The sequence below is a fragment of the Diabrotica virgifera genome, chromosome 6 (assembly GCF_917563875.1).
Source record: "Diabrotica virgifera virgifera chromosome 6, PGI_DIABVI_V3a".
Classification (NCBI taxonomy): Eukaryota; Metazoa; Arthropoda; class Insecta; order Coleoptera; family Chrysomelidae; genus Diabrotica; species Diabrotica virgifera.
Window position 1 is genome coordinate 24016656 of NC_065448.1, and position 19159 is coordinate 24035814.

The window sequence follows — 19159 nt, forward strand, 5'->3', positions numbered from 1 at the left end:
TAAATTATATGTGATCTAAGTAAGTTAATGAAAAGTCAGAATAGATAGAGTAGAACACTTATAAAAAAAATTGTAACAAGCAATTGGACATCGTAAGTTCTAATTTTTCACAAAAAGTGACCGGAAGTTGAACCGGCAGTCGATATTTGAACCCTTCGTGTAACTTTTTGTCAGCTGATATGACGGATGAATTTTGTTCACCTACAGATATGGACGAACAGACAGGCATGAAACCGGAAGTATGTATTTGTTCTGGTCTTTCTTAGTCGTGTTGACCAATAGTTTGTACTATTTCGACGAATTTAAAACAGTACTTTCGGTTGCAACTCTGGAACAGGCAGTCCGAGGTCAAACTTCTCACATGTAATATCATATTTTGGTTATAGGCTTTCATTTGACACCTTATTTGTCATTCTTTCTGTCCTACTAATAGACGAGTTGTGTTTATTGACGGACAGACATGGATAATTCTAGGTTTTCACATTTAATGATAAAAACAATAATTATACAATTCAGTTAACCTGACTATATCATTGTGATAATGACTTCTTATCTAAAAGTGACAACGGCAATAATTGCCGTTGTAATAATTATTATTCCATTCACTCACGATAAAATATCGCAAAACCTCCAGATTTTAAAGAACCGCTTGGATTGACATAAAATTTGGCACACACGTAGCTAAAATGCCAAAGAAAAAAGTGAGATTATGCCGATATGTTCTCTTGTCCTGGATGTGACTTTCACCCCTTCTTGGAGGTGAAAAAACATACGTGCAAAATAAGTCCGGAAGTGGATAAACTGACTAATTCTAATTCTAAGCAAATTTTGTTCTATAAAAGTTTTAGGTCAATACTTTTCGAGGTATGTGCGAGTGAATATGTTTATTTTTCATAGAAAAACACGTTTTGGACGGATTTTCGCAAATAACTCAAAAAGTAAGTATGTACATATTTTATCGAAGAAAATATTCCTAGCAATAATATAGCTTATGAAAAAGAGGTGTCAGTATAAGGTCTGTAGACCCAGTAGAAGCAGGGTTGCAGCTAATGAAAAATAGGTTCTTATTCGTCAAATACCAAATCGAATATTTCAACGTAAAATAACCAAAAAAATAAAGCACTTTTCGGGAAACACTCATCATAACTCTTTTAAAGTGTTTAAAAAAAATTTTTTTTGGTGTTTTTAAAACAGTTTCTAGCGTGAAAAGTAAGCAAGTTACGCTGAAAATAAAATCGTTCCCTTTTTTTTGGCAAAAGAAAGTCATGAAAATTAATTGTTACCGCTTCACACGTTACTTTAGATAAATGTATTGTTTATACAGGGTGTCTCCGAAAATAGTGCGTTCCTTTAAGGTGTGGATATAATACACAATTTAGAACAAAAAGGTGTTGTAACATTTTTTCCTAAAGTTAACCGTTTCAACAAAAATTACGTTGTTCTCCATAAGAGTAAATTTTTATTTTCATAAATTTATATGACCTGGCAACATGGCGTAGAAGAACCTGTGACTGTGAAATTTAATCTAATGGGACCCCTTGTTTATTTACTAATTGAGTATCAATTTGCATATCAAAATGTATTTTCGTTTTTTGGTCAAACGGCTGAATTTAGAATAAAATGTTATAAGACTTTTTTGCTCTACATTGTGCTTTCTATCTATACCTTTAAGGAACGCACTATTTTCGGGGAAACCCTGTATATGATCTGTAAGTTGCATTGGTTCAAAATGCTTATTTTTGAAAGGGGTTTTGTTGAAAGGCCTCGAACGAATCACTAGTCACGAGTATGTATATGCAAATTTTGAACAGCCATATCTTAACCAATTTTTGTCTTCCAGAAAATCAAAAAATTCCAAATATTTAAAAAAGCAACACCTACATTTTTTACTCTTTAAGATATTTGGTATCACTAATAATTTTTAAGTTATTTTGACAAAAGTCTTTTTTTCAAAATTAAAGATTTAAAAAAATTTACTTTAAAACCAAATTTTTCCACAAATAAGCACTTTGAACTGATGAAACTTACAAACACAAACAATACATAAAGTTACTTGTGAAGTGGTAACGATTAATTCCATTTGGGCTGTTAATTAGAGGGAGTTTTTAGAATATTTTTAACCAAAAAAAAAGGAACAACTGTATTTTGAGCGTAACCTGCTTACTCTTGCTGCTGGAAACTTTAAAAAAAAATAAAAATAAACGTTTTCTTAAACACTTTAAGAAAGTTGTAATAAGTTTTCCCAGAAAAGTGTTTCATTTTTTTTATTTCACGTTAAAATATTCGATTTGGAATTTGAGATATAAGAGCTTATTTTTCACTATAGTCTGTTTTTAAACAAGAGGAGTCATTCAAATTTCCCGCGCCGTACACCTTGTTTGTAATTGGTACAACCTCAGGCAATTTTACTCATATCAAATTTTGACACTATTGGCATTTCATAGGTCAGTTTATTTATTTTATCAGCAATTTTTGTATTTTCTGCGTTCTTCCTTTTATTTTTAGATTTTTAGTCAAGATTACCGTCAAAGGCCGATATGATCAACCAAAAAAGAAGATTTATCTGATGATATTTCTAGTCACTTTCTTGGGTGTGAATCTGCCATTTAGTTTACCTACTCCTCTTGGTTTTAAAACAAAGCTTAGCAATAACTCTGCTTCTACTGGGTCTACAGACCTGACACATATACCATTTTTTCACTTTTTTATAAGCTATATTTACTATTTGCTAATTTTTTTTCAATAAAGTACCTACTTTTTGAGTTATTTGCGAAAAAACGTATAAAAACGTTTTTTTTTTTTTGTTGAAAAATGAACATATTCACTCGCAAATATCTCTAAAAGTATTGACTTAGTGAAAAACGCTATAAAATAGAAGTTGCTTAGAATTAGTCAGTTTATCCAATTCCGGACTTATTTGAACGTATTTGTTTTCATACCCTATAACCGACGAAACTCACCTCCAGATCAAAAGCACATATCGGCACAATATCACTTTTTTTCTTTAACATATTAGCTATAGGTACGTGTCCCAAATTTTATGTCGAACCAAGCGTTTCTTCAAAATTCTGACCAAAAACCCTAAGTAAATTAAACGAAAATATAAAATGAATTTTTCAAACAAATATTTTAAGTCGGTATGAGAAATTTTAATTTAACAGATGAAATCAAATAAACACAATTCAACTCGTAAAATATTTAGACCCTTGCTTGGTAATCCAGCTGAACAGGTAAAGAACCTACCTTTTATGTAGTTTATAATCTGAGAGGATGGAATATTTTACCAAAATATTCCATCCTCTAAGTTTACAATAGACCTTTTCTACCTGTCCTCAAAAGATCGGTATTTTTAACTCGTGGCAACGTCGAAAAGCGGCAAAATGATGGGAAATACACATTTTTATGTGGAGGAAGTCAAAATGGTTATGAAGTGTAAAAATTTTTGTATATAATTTAAATTTTTAAAATTAAAATTTTAGAAAACTGAGAACGATACAGGGCGTTAAAAAATGCGCTCAACAAACATACACGAATTAAAATTCGAAAATGATAGTATTTCTTGGTGATGCCAAATGACTGCAACATGAAAAGATGACATAATGATAGCGGGATGTATATATATATATATATAATCGGTTCATAACGTTCTACGACGTCTTCCGATTCCCAATCGCCATTGCTCTCGATCGTAGCACATGTCTTCGTTCAAGCCTCTTTCTCCGATTTCCCTATGGATTCCTTCTATCCAGCTTTTCCTAGGTCTTCCTCTCTTCCGCCGTCCTTTTGGTGCCCATCGTAGCACTTGCTTGGGTAATCGGTCTTCTTCCATACGTTGTACGTGGCCAAACCATCTTAGTTGCTTTGTTTTTATATCGTCCATTATTGCATGCTTTACATCCATTATCTCCAATATTCTTGTATTTCTGATTTTTTGTATTCTTGATATACTAGCAGATCTTCTCCAGAAGTCCATTTTTTAATATTTTTTAATAATAATGTATATATTTTGTTTTAGAACCAATTGGCGGAAAAACACATAGTAAGGATACCAGTGAAGTATGTCGAGGGTGGTCTAAACATTCAAATTCCAGAACATGAAGAATATTTAGCCAACGTAGTACATCATTTGAAAAAACATCTTAGCGAAATGATCAATACGATAATAGAAGAGCACCAGAGCAAAACTATGCTAAAACCGAGTTTTGGTATTGAGGCCACGTTGTTTGAAGAACTAAATCAACAGACCACTTTTTGTCAAAAGGCGGCTCAATGCAGCACCGATAGGGAAAAAACCATAAACGAAGTTAAAGGGTAATTTGCACAAAAGTATTCTTATAGGCCTGGATCACGCGTACCAAAAAAAGTTGGTTAACGGTTTTTAGTCTGACAAACTTTGATGTAAGGGAACACTGGAACAAGTAAAGTTTCAATTGCGGAACGTGATTTTAATTGTGGAACGTGATTTTAATTCTGGAACGTGATTTTAATTGTGGAACGTGATTTTAATTGTGGAACGTGATTTTAATTGTGGAACGTGATTTTAATTGTGGAACGTGATTTTAATTGTGGAACGTATCATCCTGACAAGTTTATGATTGTGAAAACTAGCAGGTAGATTTTAAGTTTATTCAATAGCAAAGTTTATATAGTATATGAAAAAATATTTGTCTGAAAAATATTTGTCCGACAAATATGTTAAGCATTTTAATAACTCCGACACGTAGAACATGTCAAATGAATGGAATTGTCTTGGTGGTAAAAAGCAGTCTGATTTTTGCATGATAGTTTAAATAAAGGGTGTGTGTGTGTGCTCTCTGACAAAATACATGGGACGTTTTCGCACTCTGACGTTGGAAACCTGTAACCTGTTCCACAATTAAAAATTTCCGTGTTCTAGTGTTCCCGTACATCACAGTTTGTCCGATTAGACACCGTTAAGCTATTAATAAATTTTCAGCTTGCTGTTCTTCTGAAGTTATTTTCTTGTGGCATTTTTGCAATTAACTAGTTTTGATGGGAAATAGCCACAATTTTACTAAAAAAATGATTTTATTAACGTTTTGATGCTAAATTATTTTATTTTAGGGCGTCGAAACGTTAATAAAATCATTTTTTTAGTAAAATTGTGGCTTGTTTCCCATCAAAACTAGTTAATTTCAGCTTGCTATTAATAATTTTTTTTGGGTACGCGGGATCCAGGCCTATTACAACTCTAGAGAAATATCTGAAATCGCCAAGGTCAGACCGATCGAAAAATTTGATTATGCGACGTTGTCGCAGTTATAATATTCATGTTTATTAAATGTATTCTAAATAAACAACTATTCGACGGTTTTATCCAGCAATGTCGCAAAACCACTGATTTCCTGTACGATGTATTTTAAATGTATGTTTACTCTTGGCACCAACGCGTTCAAACTAAAGTCCCCCTCCTTGATTTGCTACCTGAGTGACCTTTAATATTCCAGATATTTCTGTAGAATTGTACTAATATATATAATTTTTATATCATTTATTTTAGGTATATAAATGGAAATAGTACAAATCCGTTGGTGATTTACGGGCCCAGCGGATGTGGAAAAACTACCCTGTTAGCCAGAGTAGCGCAGTGTTGCCAACAATGGCTACCAGAAGCGTTTTTAATAGTTAGATTTATTGGCATCAGTGCCCAATCTAGTACAGTAGAACAGCTTTTGAGTTCAATTACTAATCAGTGTTCCATTTTAAATTACGGTCACAAATGTCATTGTACTCATGTAAGTATAAATGTTTAAATTATAAATTTGCCTTATTCTTATTATGTAAAAAGATCTATGAAAAAAACAACACTAAGAATAGAATGTTGTAGGTACCTATACATTATATTCTGGTCATTTTTGTTTTTTGTCATAACTCCCCTATATTGGTGATTCTCTACGCCCATGTATTCATAATATTATTGTGCTATCATTTCATAGACCTTGTTTCCGGTGTCGTCTGTAAATTTACCACTTCTTTATCCGTACTGGTCTGGATTTACTCCGGCCAATGTTCGCACTTAGTTCAATCTTCTACAGAGGAATTTCTCTTGTAATGGGGACACCATTATATTCAGGAAACAATTGGGTCTGTAGGTTTTTGGCTGCGTTGGATTTTAGTCTTCACCTTTGTTTATTGTTACTACATCGGCTTGTTTGAAATGGTTCAAGAAGGCATTCGACCGAGTACAACACGATAATCTGCGGGCAGCAGGACTTGACCACCACCATATAGAGGCTACTTATATTACAATCAAGCAGCCTCTATCCAAATTATAGATAGTCGTACTGAAAAACTGAAGCCTGGGTCCTGAACGAAACATCCAAAAACAAACTCGACACATTCGAAAAGAAAGTACTGGGGAGAATACTAGGACCTGTGAGGGGAAACGGAATCTTCAGAAGTCGATACAACAACGAACTTTATCAACTTTATAAGGAAGCACCCCTGTCAGACGTCATTAGAATACAAAGATTGCAATGAGCCGGACATGTGATAAGAATGGGAGAGGATAGGCTACCAGAAAGAGCACTAAATGCTAGAATGCAGGAAAAGAGACCGGTTGGAAAGCCAAGAAAGCGTTGGGACGACACAGTAAACAGCGACGCACAAGCCCTTTTAGGAGTCCGTGTATGGAAAAGAGCAGCCACAGACAAGCAAGGGTGGAGGCAAAAAATAAAGAAGGCCAAGGCTTAATTTGGGCTGTAGTGCCGTAGAAGAAGAAGAAGTATGACAGATAAGAGGGAATAAGACTAAGCGGAAAAGAAATCAACAATAGCAGATACACTGATATTGTTTTTTACGAAAGGCTTTGACTACCTGGAAACCAGTTCTATGAAACAGAAATCTCTCAAAGCATATTTTCAAAAGGGTCTTGAAATGTTATGTATGGGCGTTAAAAATCACAATGCTAAACAAATTAGAAGCATTAGAGTTTTAGTGTTATCGACGAATCCTAAACATATCGTGGGTTTCGCACACTTTGTGTTCCTAAAATGATGAATTTAGAACGTCTGCTCATAAAAATCATAAAGAGGAAAAAACAGAATACTTCGGTTATATAATTAGAGGACCAAGATCAAGATACCATCTACTTCGCCTTGTAATACAAGGAAAAGTGGAGGTAATGAGATGGATTGGTTTCAGTGAATTCTGCAGCTGGTACGTTCGAGTTTCTTCTCTCCCTCTTTAAAACTTTTTCCTTGGCCACATATTGCGATCTCGTCAGCGTACAGAAAGGGCTCGGTTTCAGTTGACGTAGGTTGGTCGTTTTTATATATATTGAAAAGCACTGGTGCTAAAACAGTTCCCTGTGGGAGGCCGTACTTTTGAACTCTTCACCTACTTACTTCTTTGCCCTCCAGCATGACGAAAAAACGTCTGTTTTGCAGTAAGGAATATACGATCTTGCCTGAATGCTGGTCATTGAGAGTGTCATACAATTTGTGGTGCAGTGTCTTGTGCCTCACCGTGTCATAGGCGGCTGTCAAATCTACCGAAGCAGCCCCTGTTATAAGTTTTATTCGAAGCCCTCTTCAATATGTTAGTGCGAGGACTAGCCCGGTGCAAGATTTGCCGGGTCTGAATCCTCCTTGTTGTGGAATGAGGTGTTTGTCGACATTTTTTATGTAATATATATTTATATAGTTTAGCTCTACAGGCCTAGAAGGCCCATGGCTTGGTTTACTATTCCTTTCCAATCTTTCCTATTTGCTGCTTTATTTTTCCAATTTGTGATTTTCAGTTCTTCTATGTCTTTTTCAACATCTTTCTTCCTTCTGGTTTTCGGTCTACCTTTCTTCTTCTTTCCTCCTATTCCTCCCGTTAGTATTCTTTTGGGAAGTCTCGTGTTTGGCATCCTTTGTATATGTCCCAACCATCTCAGTCTTTGTGATTTTATGATCCCTACTATGTTTGGTTCACCATACATCCTCTCCAGTTCTACATTTGGTCTTCTTATCCACATTCCATTCCATATCTTTCCGCCGAATATTTTTCTTAGGACTTTTCTTTCCCACACTTTAAGCATGACTTGCTTGGATTTGTTCATCGTCCATGTTTCACTGGCATACAATACTATAGGTCTTATCACTGTCTTGTATATTCCTATCTTAGCCCCTCTAGATAGGTTCTTATTTCTTAATAAGTTGTTTAGAAGATACAACGATTACCAGCCATAGTTCTCGCTTGGATATCTTCTTTTATATTTGGTCTCCTAGTGAATATCGCTTCTAGATATTGGAATTTCTCTACTTCTAATGTATATATTTTTGCCTCTGTGTTTATTGTCAGATATTGTCCTTGTGTGTATTCTCGTTCTGTCTATTCCATATATTTAGTCTTTTCTTCGTTTATGTATATTCCTTTCTTTCTTCCTATCGCCTCTAGTCTTTTTAGTATTTCTTTTAATTCTTGTTTACTTCTGGCTATCAGTACTATGTCATCAGCGAATGCCAAACATTGGTGTCTTCGTTGGTATACAAGTCCTGTCCTGTTAATTTCGGCTTCTTTGATGACCATTTCAAGAAGGATACTGAACAACAATGATGACAGTGGGTCTCCTTGTCGTACCCCTTCACCGACCTTATACTTATCCGTTTCCTTTCCATTTATTTTAACCCTGTTCTCTGTTTCTCTGAGTGTAACTTTTACCATCTTTATTAATTTTTCTCTAATTCCAATTTCACCTAGTGCTTTGTATATTTCTTTTCGTTTAACTCTGTCAAAAGCTTGTTTAAAGTCGATGAATAGGGCCATTGTAGATTTCCCGTATTCGTAGCTTTCCGCTTGTATCTCACGCAGCAGGAAAATTTGATCCCCCGTGCTGCGTCCTCTTCTGAATCCACATTGATATTCTCCTATGTCACTATCTATCTTTTGTGTTATCTTGTCTTTTACATGTACTGCAAGTATTTTACATGCAACGTTTAGTAGGGCTATTCCCCTGTAATTATGGCATAAACTCTTATCGCCTTTTTTGTGAATTGGACACAGTGTGGCTTCAGTCCATTCTTTTGGTATGTGTTCTTGTTCCCAAATTTCTTTTATCAGCTCTTCCAAATGCTTAATTAGTACTGGTCCTCCATATTTAAACATTTCAGCTGTTACTTCATCCTTACCTGGACTCTTGTTTTTCTTTAGTTTCTCTATTATTTCTTTTATTTCTTTTTCATTAGGCGGTCTTTCCTCTATTTCTTCTTGATCAATATTTTCATTCGGTTCTTCTTCTTCTTCTTCTGCATATTCTGTTGTAGGAACTTCATTTAGAAGCTCTTAGAAGTATTCTCTCCATCTGTTCAGTATTTCTTCGTCGCTTACTAAATTCCTTCCATTTTTACTTTTGTAGTGTACAGGTTTTTTCGGTACCCCTTTTTCTCGTTTTTTCCTCCTTGATATAAGTTTCTGATTTCTCCATTTTTTTATGTAATAAATAATACTAATTTTATGTTTTTGAAAACTATTGTACTAAATATTTTCGTTATTTGTTTAGAACATAGAAACCTACCAAAAAGTACTTCCAAATCTACTAACAGCAAGTTGCCTGCAAAGACCGCTGATAATCCTATTGGACGGTCTGGATCAAGTACGAGCGTACAGTTCCAAAAACATAGACTGGCTACCCACGGTCTTGCCAGATAATATTAAACTAATAATCTCTGTATCAGAGCACAGTGATATGCACGCCAAAATTAGCGAAAAGCTTAACCAAGACAATTTTATCCAGATGCCTCTTCTCGGGGAGACTGAAGCCAAGGGGATCCTGATGTCTAGTGTGATGCAATATAATCATAGCGTTAACTCTAAAATTCAAGACTGCGTATTAAAATCTGTCCAAGAATGTACCATTCCTTTATACTCTAAGGTAAGAAACGTTCATAATCTATATATTTACAGACCTCTTTTCTATTATATATGTTAAAATTTAAAAAAAGGATTGAATTCCTCTCATTGGCTGTATACCATAATGAAAATTACTTAAGAAGTGAAAATCTTCCTTTGTAAATGGTAGATATATAATTTATTTAAAAATTGTTTCTAAAGAGATCCAAGTTGGATTCAAAGTAGGTACATCACAAACAAACGTTTTTGGACTAATCAGTCAGGTTAGACTCTAGATCCAAAGCACTTGAAACTAGGTACTGAGTTAGGTCGAATGACCTTTCAAATGTAACATTTTAGCCATGAGGGCTACATTGAAAATGACAATAAGTCGATGTTTATAGAATAAATTATTTTAAATTAACATGGTGTCTTAATCTTAGCTTCAACCCTAGCCATGACGTTTGAAGCTAAGTGAAAGACACCATGTCGATTTAATATAATTTTAGTCCAGGGCGCATCTGTTTTGAGATGGACGTTGAGAGGTGACTCAAATTTTTTTGCAGAAATTACTTGAAAATAAATCAAACAATAATATTTGAGTTATCCTCCCTCTCAATAAGGTCCGGAACATTGTTTAAATAATCAAAATGGCAAAAAATTAAGGAAAAATTCGATTTTTTTCTTCGTTTTTTTATTATAACTTTAAAAGTAGTCATTTCCGAGAAAAGTTGTACTAACATAAAAGTTGCATAATTAAATTTACTACAATATAGAATTGGTTAAAAATTTAAAAAATAGTTACTTTAGTTGCAAAATAGCAATAATTGCGAAAAAACCATACAAAAACAAGTATTCGCATTTTACGTTTTTCAACCATTTATGCCACACTTAGGACCTTCATATTTCACCCAGAAAAACTTTATGATACAGTAAAACAATACTGTAAATTTCGTTAAGATCGGTTCAATAGATTTTGCAAAATAAATTTTGCAATCCAGCTTTCGCAAAAAATATCCATTTTTTCAAAATGTTACAGGACTGAAAATAAAGCAGATAGCAAGTTGAATTTTTTTTTCCTTATAGAAGTGTACTGTACCTTTCATTTACAATTTTCAAAATTAAAATCGATTAATTACCACGGCGTCAGAAAATTTTTTAAATAAACATTAATTTTTGGTGCTACGCGCAGGACAGCGGTGTTCGATTCACACAAGTTGATTTCCACCAAAATTTCTTCCAATCTTTATCTAGTATATTATTTTCTTACTCTATATTTTGTTGTATTTTAATATTTTAATTTCACAAAAATCAAACTAATTGTATTATTGTTTGTGAAATATTGTTTTAACAATTGCATATGTTTAAAAATAATAAACTTTTATTCTCTAAGTTAAAATATTTGAACAAAGAAAGTTTTTGCTAATAAAAGTGTTATTTCAAAGGATAGAGTATGTGTTTTTATTTTGCAATAAACAAATTTATTTATTTATATCGAAATGTAATAAAAATTAAAATGTATCAATCATTATCAAAGGTCATTGGAATGCCCAATCACACAAACTATCCGCTGTCTTGCGCGTGGCACCAATAATTAATGTTTATTTAAAAAAATTCCTGACGCCGTGCTGTTAATCTATTTTAATTTTGCAAAATTGCAATAGAAAGGTACAGTACACTTTTATACGCAAAAAAAATTCAACTTGCTATCTGCTTTATTTTCAGTCCTGTAACATTTTGAAAAAATGAATTTTTTTTGCGAAAGCTGGATTGTAAAATTTATTTTGCAAAATCTATTAAACCGATCTTAATTAAATTTACAGTATTGTTTTACTGTATCATAAAGTTTTTCTGGGTGAAATATGAAGGTCCTAAGTCTAGAATTAATGGTTGAAAAACGTAAAATGCCAATACTTGTTTTTGTATGGTTTTTTCGCAATTATTGCTATTTTGCAACAAGGGTGACTATTTTTTTAATTTATAACCAATTCTATATTATAGGAAATTTAATTACGCAACTTTTATGTTAGTACAACTTTTCTCGGAAATGAATACTTTTAAAGTTATAATCAAAAAACGAAGAAAAAAATCGAATTTTTCCTTAATTTTTTGACATTTTGATTATTTAAACAATGTTCCGGACCTTTTTGAGAGGGAGGATAGCTCAAATATTATTATTTGATTAATTTTCAAGCAATTTCTGCAAAAAAATTTGAGTCACCTCTCAACGTCCAAATGTACTAATATTTTTACAGATGCGCCCTGGTCTATTTATTCTTAATGTTGTTCTGAAGCTATTTCCTTGTGGCATTTTTATAGTTAACTATTTAGATGGGGAATAAGCTACAATTAACATGAAAAAAATAATTTTATTAACGTTTCGATGCCCAAATCGGGTGCCGTTGTCAAAATACAAAATAGTATTTTGTATTTTGACAACGGCACCCGATTTGGGTGTCGAAATGTTTTTAAAATTATTTTTTTCAAGTTAACTGTGGCTTATTTCTTATCAAAATGGTTAATTATAATTTATTTTATAAACAACGACTTATTGTCGTTTTCAATGTAGCCTAGACAGCTAAAACGTTACATTTGAAAGGTCATTCGATCTAACTTAGTAGCTAGTTTCAACTGCTTTGGATCTGGAGCCTAACCTGATGATTGACTGATTACTCCGAAAACTTTTGTTTGTGATGTATCTACTTTGAGTCCAACTTGGATCTTTTTTAAATAAATTACCACTTTTAAACTTACAACCCATTTTAAATAAATTATATACCATTTACAAAGGAAGATTTTCACTTCTTAAGTAATATATGTTAAAGTTTCGTTGTTGTTGTAACCATAACAAATGAAACAACCAAGAGATAAGAGCCATCGGAGATAACCATAGGAAAAGCTGGATCCACATTCAAGCGGAGGAGAGCCACAACCTCTCTCTTGGTATAAAAGTAAGAATGCTACGATGATACGTCTTCTCAGTCCTATTTTATGGTGTTAAATCGTGGACTTTCAACGAAGATCTGTTCAGAAAATTGGAAGCATTTGAGATGTGGCTATATTAGAGAATACCTAGAATTGCGTGGACTGACTGAGTCAGCCGGCAATCCACGGGACTGACCCTCTCCAAAGTTATAATACTTGCCGGTGACTTTAAGGAAAAATACCGAAATACGTTGATTTTTATTTTTAAATTACAATTTCTTGGCCTATATATCATACTATTAGTGACGTCATCCATCTTGACTTGATGACGTAATCGATGATTTTTTAAATGAGAATGTGGGTCATGTGATAGCTCATTTAAATGGGTATTTAATTCTCTATTTACTAATATAAACATTAACATAATTATTTATACAGAGTGTTCAAAAAAAATTTTTACATTAAATTAATTGAGAGAAAAGAAGATTGTATGTAATGTATTTAATTCAAAATACGTTTTACTGTTGTCAGAAAACAGAAAGAAAACATGTTTATTTGATAAATAACTATTGCTTTTAGCTTAAATTTAATGTTAAAGCTGCCACCCATCTTACCTTTTGGAAATTTTGAACATTTCGTTTAAGCGAAAATCAATGTTTATTTTTTAAATAAAACATTTTTATGTTCTCTGACAATACTAAAATGTATTTAGAATTAAACAAATTACATATTATACTCCATCTAATTTACTGACCGTTGCACGTCATCCGCGTCATAGCCCGTGACGTCACATGATACCAACACGAAATATTTAGGCGGTAGGTGTGTTCTTTTTTAGAATCCTGTTGCCCAGTACACTGAAATTACAGCCACTAGACATATTTTATTATATACGCGTAGAAATAATATTTTTGAAGATCTCTATTAATGTTAACTTAAAGAAATACACAATAATATGTTTCGTTTAATTTGTATAAATGGATTATAAAGCGTTTTTATGAAGCACATTTGTTCGAAACACACTGTAACTGTAATCGAACGAAGGTGACACTTTGGCATAAATTGGTAACATTTATTTGACAGTTGCGGTATTGACACTTTAGATGGGCCCGGATTACGTACACTCGATACGCATCGTATCCGCCATGTTTTCCCATAAGGCGCTACAGTAAAACATGGCGGATACGATGCGTATCGAGTGTACATAATCCGGGCCTTTTGTTTTTATTCTTGACTTTAAGTATTTGTTTTATTATATTTATTGTTTTTACTATTTACTTTAAGGTAAGATTATAACTTAATTCAAGTTTTCTATTTCTAATGTTTTTATTTATTTACATTGAATATTAATTTGTTTTGTTGTACAATCCCAAGTTTGCAATAATTATGTGATCTATTTGATTTAAAATGGATTCAGGATTTTTTTATACTTTGGCAACAATGTCAACATAGATCTCTGACATAGATAATGACGTGCAACGGTAAGTAAATTAGACAAACTGTACATTCATCTTTTTGTGTCAATTAATTTAGGTAATTAAAAAAATACATTTTTGGACACGCTGTATAAATAATTATGTTAATGTTTATATTAGTGAATAGAGAATTAAATACCCTTTCAAATAAGCTATCACATGACCCCTATTCTCATTTAAAAAAATAATTGATTACGTCATCTCGCTCAGATGGATGACGTCACTAGTATGATATATACGCCAAAAAATTTTAATTCAAAAATAAAAATCGACCTGAATGAAAATGAATTTATGCGTTATTTTATGGACGCACTGAGTATGATATACCCTCCTACAAGCTATCCTACAAGGCAAAATATTTGGAAAGCGAGGTCCAGGAAGAAGAAGAACATCCTGGTTGTAGAACCGCAGAACCTAGTTCAACAAAAAATATGTTATGCTTTTCCGTGCTACTGCAGATAAGATAAACATTGTCATGATTGTGGTATTATAATATCACCCTGTACAAAAGATGTTTTATTGAAAGTAAATTGTCCGCCCTTGACCAAGGCCGACGCGTGAGGTTGCAAAGTTCATTCTAATATATAAGTAAACGCCCGATGATATGATACCATTATTATTATTGTTATGATTATTGTAATAGTTAGCAGTAACCACGTTTAAGGTAGGTCGTGATTATAAACAAGTTATTATGATTTAGTCATCGACATGGTAAACCAAAAATATATGTATTTGAATAGAAATAAGAGTTTTAATTAATTGGGACCAGAAGGCAGTAACAACACGCTTATTTGCGACATGATGATCGCCAACATTTGTGATGACTAGGCACATCAAGAAGAAGAAGATTTTTGTAACGATTTTAAATAAAACTAGCGGTTCGAATTTATGTAAAACTCTTTTTATAAGTTTACATCACTAGATTATCATATCAACTAAACTCAACTAATAACGGCGCGCTTTATATATATATATATATATATATATATATATATATATATATATATATATATATATATATATATATATATATATATATATATATATATATATATAAAATCTTGTTAATTTTGAGGTTGCAGTCATAAATTTCAGGTTTAAACTTATCCTGCCCCCTGAAATTTATGACTGCAACCTCAAAATTAACAAGATTTTACATAGTGTCAGTCAATATTACCTAACTGCTTTATATATATATATATATATATATATATAAATACATATTTCTAGAACATCTAAAACAGTCCATCTCTATTCACCGCGCAGGCTGATAGTACTTTCTTAACTTCTCGTCTCCATTTATAATTCTGAACATATAATTTTGAATATAATATAATATAATTCTGAACATCCGCCTCTCGCAGCTCGGCTACTGATCTAGAACACTCGGTGTCGTCACTCGGTCGAGTTGGAAACGTTATACCGGGTAGCTTCGAAATAACCTTTTTCGTTACATTGCTCCCCTCTTAGATCTGAACGTCCCTATCAGCAACTCTATATGAAGGCCCAGAATGGCGGAATTTACAGGACTCTCCAGTTCTGCATAATCACTTAAGAAGAAATAACAGTCTATTGTCTTTGAAGAGCAGTACCTCTTCGGGTTAATGCAACATTTATATATTTATTTATTTATTTATTTATAGTACTATACAATTGACCTGGCCTCTTGTGACTAATCCAGGTCGTTTCCTGATGGGATTACAGTAGTTTATTACAATATTATTACTTTAAGAATTTTTACTATTTGACTAATTAACAATATAGCCCTAATCTACTACTAATTATGAAAACTACAAATTGTAAACAATTCTAATGAACAAATAATAACAACTAAACAAAAACTAATAAACAAAAGATAAATTATTACTTTTTTTTTGAACATATAATTTTTATAAAAGTGCTCCCATTTCTCATTCTTAGATGAGAAATGCCAGCACTATTCATCTAAAAATAGTCACGAATAATTTTAAGTTCAGGTCTAATCGACTTTATGATATTCTCAATGGTATTTCGGTGAGCCTCAGACCATTGAGTTTTAAAATTTCAGGTTTTTAGTTTAATTTTTTTTTTGTTTGATTAATATTTTTTTTTATTTTTGATTTATTTTATTTTATTTTATATTTGATATTAATTTTTAATTATTTATTATATAAATATTTATTTAATTATTCCAATATTTTATTTTATATTTTTATATGTAATTTTAATTTTTTTTTTGTATAATTTCTTATTCAAATTCATAGAGGTTGGATATTATTTAGAAAAAGAAAATAATCGTTTTCGTTTTGATTCAATTCGAGTCTCTTGCCATCCTCTGACACGGTGTTTCTGGATCTTTATCCTTTATCAAAGAGGCTATTGCAAGTAGACTGAATTGAATCAACTCGAGACGAAGAAGAACTGCATCTATTAAAATATCTGCAGTATATTGTGGTTAGACTGTCCTCTAACGGGGAATGACAATAATATTTACTTGATTTATTATTTACTTGATTTTACCTGATATTATTTACTTGATTTCTTCTTCGTCTAATATTATATAATTCTAATTGTTTCTTTGATATTATGTCCGCTAAATTATTTAGTGTATTAAATAATTCTTCATTTTGTATTATATTTTCTATATTTATGCCAACAAGGTCTCTTCTCATTCTTTGTAGTTCTTGTGTATTTGTTTGTCTTTCGCAAATAAATACTATGTGTTTTGGTGTGCCTATTTCTCCACATTCACAATATTGATTGTCTTTTAAGTTAAATCTATGTAGGTATGTAGGGTACGGACCGTGCCCTGTAAGAAAATGGATTAATCCTTTTTTTGGGTTAAAATAATTTGGTATATTATTTAAATTTGGAATAGAATTATAGAGCCGTCTTGCTTTAGGGGAATTATCCCATTCGTTTTGCCATTTTCTATTTAATATTTCTTCTAATTCTCTTTTTGTTCTGATTTCTATTCCCATTAATTGTATTATTTTTTCATAATTTTCTTTCCTTTGCCAATATCTACATATACATTAGGTTAATGCAACACATAATAATCTGTACGCCTGTTTCTCGGAAGATCACTTCAAGCATGCTTCTCACAATCTCCCAATACATATTTCCTAGTGCATGGCCTATCTTTAGTAAAGCCATTGATGTCATAGTTGCAAATAATTTTCTTCAAATTAGTAGAGTACGCCATATATTCTCGTAGCTTGCCTTGTCTGTATAAGATTTTCTGGTAACCATATACAGCAAAGATCGAGGACCATCTTCTAATCGCAGTACTGTTCCAACTTTAGGCTTTTGATTTTTTAACTCGTCCAAGCGACCGAAATTTCTATTGAATAAAAGAATTAATCTCGTTTGTATTCACTAAAATAATCTCGTTTGTAGTCATCTAGAGGTCTTGAGCAACACAGTGGGCTAGAGAGACGTTTTCCGAAACACAAAAAAATCCTGCTGAACTTCTGTGGTCCACTCTTTCTTTTCCAGCACTCTTTCTTTCTTTTCTTTTCTTTTTGTGTAATTTGACATAGGCCTTAAAATATTAGGCATTAAAACTTGGCCATTGGTCATCTTTGATCTCATGTTGAAGGATTCGTGCATCTTCCGTTTCATTTTAGCCAGCATATTATGGCGCAAGACGATTTGTATGAACAATATTGCTGGCGGAGAAAAATTTTTGAGGTTATGTGTAATTAGATATTTTTATTGATCTGAAATATCCTATATTTTTAAATTTATCTTAATAATTTTTAAAAAATTAACATCTAGCATTTGTTCTTTTAGGTTTTAGCATGGCAAACATCGTGGTGGGTAGATAAAGAACACGAAATCGTACCAAAAGGGCATGTCAACGATCAACTACACCAAATGCTGGAGGAACTAGAAACGATTTTAGGAGAAACTCAAGTCCAACACGCTTTGGCTCTACTAACCTGTACAAAGCATAGCCTAACTGACTCAGAAATGATAGACTTACTAGCTTTCGATGAACATTTCAATACAGATACAACATTTGGTAATAACATGTCTAGACTTATACTACACGAAGCTTATTCAATTGAAACCCATCTTTGGTTCGGACAAAATTTATTGGCAAATCTATCTACACATAATTACCTCTACTCACATTGCTTTATCAACTGATGTATACCCTGCTTTAAAAATTGTTGTGACTGTTGCTCTAAGAATTATTTTAAGACCTTTTGGAATCCTTCGTCATGCTGAAAACGATTATTTACCTTTTGACGTCTTTTTGAGTGGCCCAAAGATGTGAAAATCGTAAGGCATTAAATCGGGTTTGTAAGGTGGTTGCACTTATATTCATAATTTTTTTCGTTGCAGATTTTCTTTCACTACTTTGCCAACATGAGGTCGAGTATTATCAAGTAGAAGAATGACACCACGTGAGAGCTTCCCTGGACGTTGTCGTCCTATTGCTTGATGTGGAGCTCTTTCAAAGTTTCATTATACAGGTTTACATTGATATGCAGTCTAGGTTCGGAAAAAAATTTTAATATGACCTTGCCTACAGAAGATTAAACTTTAAACTTCTATGGGTCTGTTAAACTTCTTTGGTTTTGTCTGAATGGTTCAAAATAATGACACCAATATTCGTCGCCAGCAATTATTGACGAAAGAAAGTCATTAAAATTTTGCTATATTCCGTGAGATGTTGCAAAGATAAACCCATTCGACGATTTTTTCTAGTCTTTCACACATGTAACATTCCTGTCTGTTAGTGCAGTATTCAAGGCACCTGGTCGCAGCTTATGGTTCCGTCTCCTTTCTTCCACTCTGAAATTTTCACAACCATTCCTTGATGGTTTACCATTTCATGGTAAACCACCTCACGAGCATACCTCTTATCGTCCTATTAGTCTCTTACCGGTACTAGCTAAACTATTTGAGAAGCTATTAGCGACAAGGCTAAT

General features: G+C 32.7%; 1 protein-coding gene across 2 annotated transcripts in view; it reads left to right on the forward strand.

The window, feature by feature from the left end:
* Positions 1-19159, forward strand: part of LOC114331260 (NACHT and WD repeat domain-containing protein 2) — a 206679-nt gene that overhangs the window by 110686 nt on the left and 76834 nt on the right. For both annotated transcript variants that reach the window (XM_028280772.2, XM_028280781.2), the window contains exons 9-12: positions 4016-4311; positions 5522-5756; positions 9509-9880; positions 18012-18243. In XM_028280772.2, the coding sequence (XP_028136573.2) occupies positions 4016-4311; positions 5522-5756; positions 9509-9880; positions 18012-18243 (1135 nt within the window). The remainder of the gene's footprint in view (positions 1-4015; positions 4312-5521; positions 5757-9508; positions 9881-18011; positions 18244-19159) is intronic.